The sequence below is a fragment of the Pelophylax lessonae genome (genome assembly GCF_965119305.1).
Source record: "Pelophylax lessonae genome assembly, chromosome: 4".
NCBI lineage: Eukaryota > Metazoa > Chordata > Amphibia > Anura > Ranidae > Pelophylax > Pelophylax lessonae.
The window spans coordinates 134,201,868-134,214,797 of NC_138771.1; the positions used below are offsets into that span (position 1 = coordinate 134,201,868).

A 12,930-nucleotide genomic window follows, 5' to 3' on the forward strand; every position below is an offset into this window, starting at 1 on the left:
CCTTTAGAGCGCATGCGCCAGTGACGTCACTGGCTGCATTAAAGGTAAATATCTCCTAAACGGTACATGTTTAGGAGATATTTACAGTACCTTTAGGTAAGCCTTATCATAGGCTTACCTATAGGTACAACTTCCTGAGGAGGGTTTACTTCCTCTTTAAGAAGAGTTGACTAGCTGCCCACGAGATACCTTGTGTCTTTTGAAGAATGGAGCCTGTTGGTGGCTTTAGGCAACTGCCACACCTTTCTCCAGACCTTTGCTTGCTTTCTATGCATCAACCACTATAGTAACACCGCTTTCAAACATTTTTCTTATTTCACTTATACACCTAATTTGAACCATAGGAAATCAATTAAATAGAGTCAGTTACCTTCACACAGTGCAATACAATTGAGATTCCGACTCTGCAAAAAACGGGACTGGAGACATCGAGTCTAATAGAGAGAGAAAGGTAGAATAACAAATGTCAGAAATGGCAAACATCATGGTAGGGGACTGCGAGAGTGCTATGGGCATACCAGCTTGCATGCCTGCTGTGCCAGGCTGACAACATAGGGGGTGATGTTTTTTTTTGTTTTTTTTACATCTATTGTTAAAAAGAGTTAAAAAAGAAACAAAAATTAAAGCAGAGCTCCACCCAAAAGGCGAAGTTCTGCTTTAAGCACTCCTCCCCCCCCCCCCCTATGCCACATTTGGCATGTCATTTTTTTTTTTTTTGTGGTCAGTGCCGCGCGGGTACCTAGTTTTCGCTCCCACTTCCATTTGGACCCCCTAGGCTAGGGGTATTAAATTAAAATTCATGGAGGTCCGACCAGTAAAATTTTCTACCACTAGAGGTCCAAACCAAATTTTTTTCAGCCCTCTCATCCTATAGGATAGGACAATCCTTTTATTCAGTGTCCTCAGTTCCCCCCACACATCAGAGTACCCCACTTCACAGTGTTCTTAGGCCTTGTACTCAACCCCCTCACATCACACACCCTCTTTATTCACACCAGTCCCCAACCCCCCTTTAAACCATCACTCCTGCCACACAGTATTGTCCTCTGCCCCTTCACATCTCTCCCACACATTACTGTGGGGTGGGCAATTTCACATATACCCTCCCCCCCACAGTCTGTGCCCCCTTCATACCACCCCCAACTCACCCCACCCCACAGTACCATCCTTTTCCCCTTCACATCACTTCCCCTTCACATCACCCCCCAGCAGAACTGTGCCCCCTTCACATCCCTCAACAACACTGCCCCTCTTTATATCCCCCCCCAGAGCACTGCCCCCCTCACATCATCACAACCCTCACCCCACACACACACAATATTATGCTCTGCCCTCCTCCACCTCAGCATTGTTCTCCTTTATATCACCCCCCCCCCACAGCACTGCTCCCTCCCTTTACATCACACTTCCCCCTCACAGCACTGCCCCTCTTCATGTTTTACTTTCCTCCCCCAGCACTGCCCTCCCTTTGCATCACCCCCCCCGGCACACTGCCCCTCTGCATCTCCCCCCCCCCCCAGTACTATCCCTTTTTACATCCCCCCCAGCACTGCCCCTCTTCACAATTTACCCCCTCCCACAGCACTGCCCCTTCACATCATTCCCCCCACACATAGCCAGAGTAGTGTTCTCTGCCCCCCCCCCTCTCCTATTTTAAAGCGAAGATTTCTGGACCAAGTGTGGGAGGCTTAGTACAGCACTGAATCGAGTGTGGGAGGAGGGGGAGGCAGAGCATTTATGGACTGAGTGTGGGAGCTGGAGCTGCCGGGGTTAACTTTTCGAGTTAACCAGCAGGTGATGGGCTGCAGAGCGGTCTTAGCTGCCAATCACCTGCCGATAAATATAAAAAGTTGACCCCGGCAGCTCCCGCTTCTGCACTCCGTTCAATGCTGTGTGTCCCACACTCGGTCCAGAAATGCTCTGCCTCCTGCTGTCCACTCTGTCTAAGATAGGAGAGTGAAGGGGGGGGGGGGCAGAGGATACTACTCTGGCTGTGTGTATAGGGGAAAGATGTGAGGTGGGGGTGGTGACGGAGACTGGCGGCTTCTAAGTGGCATGGTCCCGGGTCCACATGGATCAGCTGCTCGGTCTGCATCCGGACCGCGGTGGGATGTGTAGTTCTGCAACAGCTGCAGGGCCGTAGTTTGGGAATCCCTGACATAGACAATTAGGGCCCGTTCACACTGGGATCACACAGGAACACATACCGCATTGCTGTGTGATTCCGGCTTGTTCCTGTGCAGTGAGGTTTTGCAGCCCATTCATGGGAATGGGCTGTAAGTTACACCAGAATGTGGAAAAAGTAGTGCATACACTACTTTTAAAAACATGCTGCACCAAATTGCATGGTATTGTGGTACCATGCAGTGAGCTGCCGGCAAACGCACTGCATTTACGATCTGCATTTGTGGGGCTGTTAACATTATACTGTCATCTGCATGAACATTGCAAGGGAGGTGCATTCAAAGCATCTTTCCCACACTGTGTTCTGGTGTGAACCGGTGTGATACCATTTTTATTACAACTTACTTTATTTACTTTCATTACTAATACAAAATGCAGTTCTTCACCATTTTATCCTGACAAATATGAATATATAAATGTGCAAAAATGTAACACTTATCTTATTTTAAGCAGGACTAATGGTACAGTACGTAAAGGAGCAGATGGTAATAAATGTCTCTTGATGTACAGTGAATGGCTTTAGAAACATACCTGTAGTATTCTCACCCATGTATACCAAAACGAAGAAATAATCTACTTCCATACATACTACTATTATCTACCAATCAAATCATTTTATAAATATAAATTTACAGTTTTACACACATACTTATACAGCCATCCAGTCACTCGCTTTATTTACATTATCTACATTAATCTTCTAGATTGTAAGCTCTAAAGAGCAGGGCCCTCTGATTCCTCCTGTATTGAATTGTACTGTAACTGTATTGTCTTTCCCCACACTGTAAAGCGCTGCGCAAACTGTTGGCGCTATATAAATCCTGTATTATAATAATAATAATAATATAATAATAATTATAGCAATACAACTAAAAGCCACATTAACATCACGTTTAACGCATTTCTGAACTCGGATTTTCTTATGTTATATGCTGTGGCTGGGACACTGAGCATTATTTAAAAAGATTTTGTTATACTGATGACAAGAGTTTCTTGTGTTGTTTCGAACTGCCCATGATGACAAAGTCTGTCATTTTTGTGTTGCTTTTGCTGAATTAAGCCTTTTAAGTTAACTGAACTACCTCACAGCTGCCTGTTAACCCCTTGGATCCTGACAATTGGTGGAGAATGCAGACAGTTTGAGGGGCGCAGGCCAATCCTGTGTCCTGGGTTAAAGCTGCACCGGCTCTGAAGACTTTAGCTAAAGCAATAAAGGACCTGATTAAGCAAATAATATTGATTAATTTATTTGGCAATGTTTCAGAGGATTGCAACAAGGGAAGGTCTGTCTGTGAAAGACTGGATGGATGTGCTGGCTCCTTACCTGACTGCAGATCCCCAATAGGCATACTGTGATTTGGCCCCAGAGTCAGCATGTGACTATAAAACTCTGTGCAGACCAGTCAAGTTCCTCCACCCCAAACTTGCTCATCCATGTCTTTATGGATCTTGCTTTGTGCACTGGTTCAAATCATTTAGTGGAAGGGGGGTTATGGTATGGGGTTGTTTTTCAGGGGTTAGTACCAGTGAAGGGAACCTTTAAGGCATCAGCATACCAAGACATTTTGGACAATTTCATGCTCTCAAATTTGTGGGAACAGTTTGGGGATGGCCCCTTCCTGTTCAAGCATGAATGGTGCACAAAGCAAGGTCCAAAAAGACATGGATGGGTGAGTTTGGGGTGAAGGAACTTAACTGGCCTGCACAGAGTCTTGACCTCAACCCGATAGAACAACTTAAATGAATGGGATGAATTGGAGCAGAGACTGCAAGCCAGGCTTTCTCGCCCAACATCAGTGCCTGACCTCACAAAGGCGCTTCTGGAAGAATAGTCAAACATTCTCATAGACACACTCCTAAATCTTTTGGACAGCCTTCCCAGAAGAGTTGAAGCTGTTAAAGCTGCCAAATCAGTATTAAACCATACAGACTAAGAATGGTATGCCATTAACGATCATATGCGTGTAAAGGCAGGCATCCCAACACTTTTGGTAAAATCTTGGGTGGGAACACGTATAAGGACTGGTAAGCTACATAGTAAGTCAAGTTGAAAAAAGGGACAAAAAGTCCTCTAGTTCAACCAACCAATAAAAAAATAAACCAAACAAATAGAAATAAACCTCCATATACAGAATCCTATACTCACAGCTACAATACAATACATTTTTGTTCAAGAGTTTTGATAGATCTTTTTTTAACAAATATTTTATTTCAACATTTTTGTTCATTTCTTTTAAGGAATTAACAAACTTGGTTAACTAAACATTTATGTGAAAAAAACTGTAAATGTGGAATTATTGCGTTTCAAAGACAAAGCATTTTCTCACATGAAGTATCATATGTTATAACACTCTTGTTTCTAAGTGTACTGCATATGATACTCTTGAAAAGCACACAAAGTGGGTCACAGTCACAACAAAGAAAGAAACAAATAATAAAGTAATAATGTTTCAAAAACATTTTAAAAAAATGAGAACTTACAGTATTGCATGCGCTATTGTAAGTATACTAAAAAAAAAAAAAAAAGATGCAGAATAACTCTTATGATCTTAGTATTAAAATACACTACAAACATAGCTTCAGTTAAAATAATACCTGAGGAATGGTGTTCATCCTATTGTATCTCTGCACCAGCTCATCCTTGGATGGCATCCGATGTTGCCCCTTCCCCATACCTATTGGAATAAATAGGTAAAAAATACAAGGATAAATATTTGTATGGTCTGACATAGTAACAATTTCACAGAGTTTACATAGCTGATTTTATTAATAGTAAACCACATAAAAATGTACTTTGGGTATTTAGTAATTTAGTTATTGACTGTATTCAGTGGAGAAGCAGTCTAGTTTTTAGGTCTGCTCAGGTTTCCCTAAGCTTGGGGGCTGATTGCTCTTTTCTGCCTCTGGAAGAAGCTTCCATAGAGAGAGAAGAAGGGTCAGCCACTGAAGTTATGAATATTTATATGACCTCAACTAATCCCTGGGAGGAGAGTGGGTGCCCAGATGGTGGCTGAGGAGAAAATAAATGTTTGTCAGGCTTGTTTAGAAGTGTTCTTCTCTTGGGGCTGCTGCCTCTGGGAGGCAAGAAATATGTACTACTGAAAAAGTTGCTGTTGGGCCCCAGTATGTGCTTGGCTGGGAGCCCGAAAGAATTTACTAAATGATTTTTGCTAGAGGGTATTACCTGTGGAGACTGGTCTGGAAAAGGATCCTTTTCTCCCTCACAGCCTCCATGAGAGAGTGTCTCATGGGGGCTGTATGTCAGACAGCTGACATTGGACATTGTGAGTAGGACCTTGATCTAGAACTCCAGGTGTGCTTGGGCTTTGGGGAGTGAATGCTACATGGACTGGGACTTCTCTTACAGAGTCTCAGATCAGCTGGCTATTCCCCTCTGCCTCCAGCAAATGCTGCTGCTAAAGGATTTGTGCTTGAGAACCTGTCCTCCTGTACCTGTTCTGTATTTTGGAGAATCCAGTAGCCTCACCCTTCTCTCCTGTTTAAATCTGCAATAAAGCTACAAAAAGACATTCATAGACTGAGCCTGTGTTTGTCGGTGTTCTAAGAGCTGGTTATTGGGCCTGGCAGCCTCTGAACAGGTAAGGGAGACTTGGGTTATTTCCTGTGGCCCCTCTAGGGGGAGCACTACATACTCATTAGGTCAGGGAAAACCATATATTTTATATGGCTTGTTGGTACATCAAATACTTACCTGAGTATCCAAAAGAAATACTGGAGATGGGACTAAGGTAGATTCCTTTCCCATATGCGGCTCCATGCAACTATAGAGACAAATGATAACATAGTCAGAGGCTACAAAATAACATGCATGGTAGCACATTTACTTATTAATTGTGTTTAACCCCTTCCCACCTACATAACACAAATATGAGACTTCATGGAAGTGGGCTTTTTTCTGTGGGGCCGCATATTTGCATATCTTACATTGTGCACAGCGCACTCCCAGCACAGAGACGGGAGCCTCACTAAGAGCCCCGGGCCCCGTACTAACGATTGGGACCTGGATCTCCCGATTCCAGGTCACCTGATCGCTGTGGTACATTCTGATTTGCTACCACAGTGATCAGTCACTGTGAAGCCTGACCCTGTGTTTTTCTCTTTTTGTGAATGGAGAGGAAAGATACAATTATCTTTCATTTTCCTTGCCGAGAGAAAAAGAAGTGTTTGTAAAAAAAATAAATAATATTAAAAAGAAAGAAAAAATACCTAGATGAAGGTTTAAAATAGATCAGTGCAGGGTTAGTGTTTAGGTCAGGGTCAGGGTCAGGGTCAGTATATTTTGAGTAGGATTTTTTTTTAAATTAGCATCAGTGTCAGTTAATGTCAGAGTGTTTTAGATAGTAGAAAAGAAAATACAAAATTTGCACTATTGTTTCTGGGCTGTATTACGGGTATAAACAACAACGAACATACAGTGGGGATCTAAAGTTTGGGCACCCCAGGTAAAAATTTGTATTAATGTGCATAAAGAAGCCAAGGAAAGATGGAAAAATCTCCAAAAGGCATCAAATTACAGATTAGACATCCTTATAATATGTCAACAAAAGTTGACCTAGAAGATTCACCTTCCCGCATACCACTCGAGCGCAGGAGAGATATTGTTGAATTTATAGCATGCACTGCCATCTTTGCAAGGCTGAGACCTGCCAGTGTCATGGATTGTTCTCAATCATCGTCTGGGAAGACCAGGTGATGTCAATCTCAAAGGTTTTAAATGCCCAGACTCATCTGACCTTGCCCCAACAATCAGCACCATGGGATCTTCTAAGCAGTTGTCTAGAAAACTGAAACTGAAAATAGTTGACGCTCACAAAGCTGGAGAAGGCTATAAGAAGATAGCAAAGTGTTTTCAGATGTCAATATCCTCTGTTCAGAATGTAATTAAGAAATGGCAGTCATCAGGAACAGTGGAAGTTAAAGCAAGATCTGAAAGACCAAGAAAAATATCAGACAGAACAGCTCGCAGGATTGTGAGAAAAACAATTCAAAACCCACGTTTGACTGCACGATCCCTCCAGAAAGATCTGGCAGACACTGGAGTTGTGGTACACCATTCCACTATAAAGAGATACTTGTACAAATATGGTCTTCATGGAAGAGTCATCAGAAGAAAACCTCTTCTACGTCCTCACCATAGAAATCAGCGTTTGAACTTTGCAAATGAACATATAGACAAGCCTGATGCATTTTGGAAACAAGTTCTGTGGACCGATGAGGTTAAAACTTTTTGGCCGGAATGAGCAAAGATACGTTTGGAGAAGAAGGGGCATAGAATTTGATGAAAAGAACCTCTGTCCAACTGTTAAGCATGGGGGTGGATCAATCATGCTTTGGGGTTGTATTGCAGCCAGTGGCACAGGGAACATCTCATGAGTAGAAGGAAAAATGGATTCAATAAAATTTCAGCAAATTTTGGATGGTAACTTGATGCCATCTGTGAAAAAGCTGAAGTTAAAGAGAGGATGGCTTCTACAAATGGATAATGATCCTAAACACACCTCGAATCCACGGGGGATTACATCAAGAGATTACATCAAGAGGCGTAAACTGAAGGTTTTGCCATGGCCTTCACAATCTCCTGACCTCAACATAATTGAAAATCTATGGATAGACCTTAAAAGAGCAGTGCGTGACAGACAGCCCAGAAATCTCAAAGAACTGGAAGACTTTTGTAAGGAAGAATGGGCAAAGATACCTCAAACAAGTATTGAAAGACTCTTGGCTGGCTACAAAGAGCGTTTACAAGCTGTGATACTTGCCAAAGGGGGCAGTACAAGATATTTACTCTGCAGGGTGCCCAAACTTTTGCAGACACCATCTTTTTGTTTTCTGTTATTTTTCAAAGTTTAAATGATGGAAATAAAATCTAACTTTTGTTGACATATTATAAAAATGTCTAATATGTAATTTGATGCCTTTTGGAGATTTTTCCATCTTTCCTTGTGCTTCTTTATGCACATTAATACAAATTTTTACCTGGGGTGCCCAAACGTTTAATCCCCACTGTACACATATGTGGTATAGTTGCGATCGTCAGGAGCAGGAGAATATTTTTTGGGTTGATTTTTGGTGGAAGGCTATGAAAGTAACAGGAAATATACAGCAACATTTAAAAAAAAAATGTTTTTTTACTATTTTGAGCCAGCTCTCCTTTGATAATAATAGAAAAAATGGAGCTATCCATAACCATTAACTACCAATTTTTCCTGGAAAAGAAACAAGGTATATTCAACCTGGATGCACAAAGTAGTTGTGATTATATATAAGGTTATACTAACACATGTCAAATTTACAAAATTTTGCTTAGGCATTTAGATTTGTTTTAGCCTTAGGCGTGAAACGGTTTAATATAGTCTCCTTGTATAAACAGAAAAATACACCATTTGTTTTTAATCACTGGGATTAAAGAAAATCTCCGGACCCCATTCAGTATGTGATTTACAGTAAGTGATTTTAAAAAAGCTTAACTCATAGTTTCTGTGAGGCCTCCTGTCAACCCCAAAAAATTGAACCCTATTACGATTCCAGTGTGTTTATGCAGTAATGGCTCACATGAGAAATCCTACTTTAGGGAAACTTACCTGCAGTTTAGTGTAGGATGCATTTACTAGCCCATTCCTCAGAATAGAGTGCCAGTTCTCAATATGAGAGCCGCTGGTGGAAAAGATAGAGTTTCAGTTACCTTTTCAACACAATTAGTAACTTTAACTTAACATTTTCCATCTTTTTATGTTAGTTGCTGCCCCTTCCCCAATACACACACATACACACAGTACTGCATCAATATTGCTGTTCATTTTAGGGGGATACTAAAGAAAACCACTATACCATTAAAAATAAGAATGGAGAGTAAGTACATATTACCGTTTCTCCACAAATGTTCTCACATCCTGCATTAGGATCATTCCCATACTGCTCATCTGGAGTTAGATGACCATACATAATTGCTTTATCTTTTTAACATTTTAAGTGGGAAGTAGGGAAAGCAGTGTCTTTAAATTACATTCAAAAGTTGACAGAAAGTCATGTGTGTAAGAAAATATCCAATCCAATTTATTTGCAAACATGTTAATTGCACCTTGGGACCTTGCCTACACATCTGTGAAGTACAGCTTAAAGCGGAGTTCTGCGGAGTTCCACCCCCCCCCCCCCCTCCAAAAATTAAAAGTCAGCAGCTACGCATACTGTAGCTGCTGACTTTTAATATTAGGACACTTACCTGTCCTGGAGTCCAGCGATGTCGGCACCTCAGCTGATGTTTCGGCTTCACGGTCGGGTCCCTACTGCGCATGCGCAAAGCTCGCTGCACATTCCTATTGGCTCAGCGGTGGATAATGGAGGAGGGGGCCAAACATCTGAGGGACAGCGCCGTATCCCGGAAGTGGGGAAGGGTACCTGTCAAAAACAGTTACCCGTTCCCCCCTCCCCCCTGAAAGGTCCCAAATGTGGCAGGGGGGGAGGAAACAAATGAGTGGAAGTTCCCACACGTCCGGTGCAAATTTCCTCTCTGTTTTCACTGCGAATTTCCAAAGCAGCTGTTCAGCTGTGATTTAGATGCAGTTCAGATGAAAATTTTTTGGAGCCGGTGGCAACCGGCATTTTTAACTTAAGCTGGTTGTTAAGGAGCAGGCCGGCCGCTGCGTCCTTAACAGATGACTCATCAGCTGTCAACAGGGTTCCCCACTGATAGCTAAATGTTAAACAAACTATTGCCGGCAAAAAAAATTGTGAAAAAAAAACATCCTTTGGGATCTGGTATGAATTTCTAAGGGGAACCCTGGAAGGGAACGCCAGGAAAGGGGGGGGGGACAAGCGGGCACCACCCCAAAGCACCTTGTACTCATGGGAGAGAAGGGCCTCACCCCCACATCCTTGGCCGGTGGTTGTGGGGGTCTGTGGGTGGAGGCCTCCAGATCCAAGTCCCCCCATGTGAATGAGTATGGGGTACATTGTACCCCTACTCATTTACCAAAAAAGTGTAAAAAAGAAATAAGAACACAGAGACAGTTTTTCACAATTCCTTTATTAAAAAAAACAAAACAATGTCTCCCGGTGTTGATTTATCATCAATGACGATGCCCGCGGACCTAAGAAAAAAAAAGCTCTGCTCGTGCCGAAGGCTCCCGCCGTCTGCTTGCTCCGCCATCTGACAGTTCTTAAATAGCTAAGGGGTGGGGACCCGGCAACGTCACCTGGTGGCACTGCCCCCTTGTGAAGTCGCCGACCCACATGCCCCAGTCGATGATGTCACAAGAGGGCGGTGCCACCAAGTGACATCGCCGGGTGGCCCGCCCCTTAGCTATATAAAGTGGTTATAAAGGCACAAGGTTTTTTTACCTTCATGCATTCCATGCATGAAGGTGAAAAAAACTTCTGTGTGCAGCAGCCCCCCCATTACTTGCCTGAGCCCCCTCTCGATCCAGTGATGTCCATGAGAAACAAGCAAAAAATTTGGGGGAGCATACCCATGTATTCCTAAAGCTGGTGCAGCTATGAACCAAAAGACATGTATATTAAAAAAGAATAGCGCACATATGCAAAAGAAATTACCAAATTTGAAGACAATCCATAAATAAAAATGGGGATTTGGTCCCACCATATGGCCATATAGTGCTCAAGCCCACCACTACGTCAAAGTACCCCACTGATAATGGTGTACTTTGACGTAGTGGTGGGCTTGAGCACTATATGACCATATGGTGGGACCAAATCCCCATTTTTATTTATGGATTGTCTTCAAATTTGGTGATGTCCATGAGAGCCTTGCCTCTCCAGGGACTAGCACTCTTGATTGGCTTTTGGCAGCAGCGGGAGCCAGTGACCAGGGGACGGAGGGGTGGGGCCGAGCCGCGGCTCCCTGTGTCAATGGACAGTGGGGTCACCCAGTAGGAGGTAGGAGCCAGGAGCACCGGGTAGGGACCCGAGAAGAGGAGGACCTGGGCTGCTCTGTGCAAAACCACTGCACAGAGCAGGTAAGTATAACATGTTTGTCATTTTAAAAAAAACAAGGCTTTAATATCACTGTCACATTAGGCGGGAGTCTTCGGCGTGAGCCTTTTTTTCTTTTTTCAGGTTGGCGGTTTCAGGTTGGCGGTGGTGGCGGGTGTTGTGATTGATGATGGATCTACATCAGGGGACATTGTTTTGGTTTTTTTAAATAAAGGAGTTGTCAATAACTGTCTGTATTTCTATTTCTTTTTTACGCTTTTTTGGGGAATGAGTAGGGGTACAATGTACCCCTACTCATTCACATGGGGGGTGGGGATCTGGGGGCCCTCTATTTAAAGGGGGCTTCCAGATTCCAATAAGTCCCCTTTCTGAAGACCCCCCACAATCCCTGTCCAGGGTTGTGGGGAAGAAGCCTTTGTCCCCACCAACATGGGGACAAGGTGTTTTAGGGTAGGGGGGCAGCCCCCCGCCCCAAAACACCCTCCCATGTTCAGGGCATGTGCCCTGGCATGGTTCAGGAGGGGGAGGAGCTCGCTCACCCCCCCCTCTTTCCTGGCCTGCCAGGCTGCATGCTCGGATAAGGGTCTGGTATGTATGGATTTAGGGGGGGCACTGATTTTTTTTTTTTTTTGGGGATTGGGAGGGCCTAGGCTGGATTTTTTCAGATCAAATTTGTTTTCAAAACCGGTGACATGTGCGATTCAGATGCATTCACATAGAAGGTACTAGATGGAAATTTGCATCTGAACCGCACCGCACATGACCCTTTTTCAATTTGCAGCGAATTCGCGTTGCCACTGCACCGCATATATCTGAACCGGCTCCATAGAGAAGGCTGCCAGTTCACATGTCATGCCAATCGAATGTGGTTCAAAACACATCCAATTTTCATATATGTAAATGGAGCTTTAATGACAGCGGGCAGACCAATGCAAATAATGACATTGGCTCCCAGGCTAGTAAAGTACCCCTACGTCACCTTGCCTGGGAGGGGCTGACCGCTGCCGTATATAGTCGGGCGGCGGTCGGCAAGTGGTTAAAGCAACTTATGTTTAAGACTCATTGGAGTTCTTTTCCATAGTCATAAGCTGTTCTGTCACTCACTTTTTCTTTGCTAGCAACCTTTCTTTGTAATAATACAATTCATTGCACCCACTCTACTTTTCATACTTCAGTGGAGCTGTCATGTCTGGTATACACCAAATTTACTTGTGTTCTTCCTTCTCATCTCAGTTTGCTACACACACTCATAATCTCTTTGTGTGACATTAACCATTTCAGCCCCCATCCCCTTCCAACCCATTCATTCTTGCCCACCACATGCCCCAATTTCTCTCACTGAAAGGCGAATGTGCTTCCGTAGAGTTTCTTGGCAGTTCGGAATCGGGCCTCCTTGGCTGGGGGGCTACTGAGCAGCAAAAACTGATGAGAGGTGTGCATGAACTTCAGCTGCTATCACAGGATTAGGGCAGAGAGAATGGACATGAGGGAAAGAAGAGAAAATATACAGAGGTTAAAAGAGGGTGTTTGTAATAAATGTGAGTAAAGAAATAAGCAGAAAAAGAGCAACAAAAGCAAGAAAGAAAATCAAGATCATCCAATTACAAAACAAATGAAGAAAAAGATAAAAAGGTATGGTAGATACACGTGGGATAGGAAAACAAAGATAAAAACACATTGTAATTTTGCACATGGGAATGGTTTAAAGAAATCAAAAAAGAAGTGTAATAATTGATGAAAAATAAAACAAAATAGAGAAGGTAAAAAAAAGGAGAG

The 12,930-nt window shown here is 43.2% G+C and overlaps 1 protein-coding gene across 4 annotated transcripts in view; it reads right to left on the reverse strand.

Annotated features, from left to right (window-relative positions):
* PARP6 (poly(ADP-ribose) polymerase family member 6) overlaps nt 1-12,930 on the reverse strand; it is a 79,062-nt gene that overhangs the window by 16,407 nt on the left and 49,725 nt on the right. For 2 of the 4 annotated variants that reach the window (XM_082257073.1, XM_082257071.1), the window contains exons 17-21: nt 12,494-12,603; nt 8,787-8,859; nt 5,897-5,966; nt 4,780-4,859; nt 371-434 (exon numbers count right to left, since the gene is read on the reverse strand). In XM_082257073.1, coding sequence (XP_082113199.1) covers nt 371-434; nt 4,780-4,859; nt 5,897-5,966; nt 8,787-8,859; nt 12,494-12,603 — 397 coding nt within the window. Of the gene's footprint in view, nt 1-370; nt 435-4,779; nt 4,860-5,896; nt 5,967-8,786; nt 8,860-12,493; nt 12,607-12,930 lie in introns of all 4 variants that reach the window. The other 2 variants (XM_082257072.1, XM_082257070.1) reach the window with 1 other exon arrangement.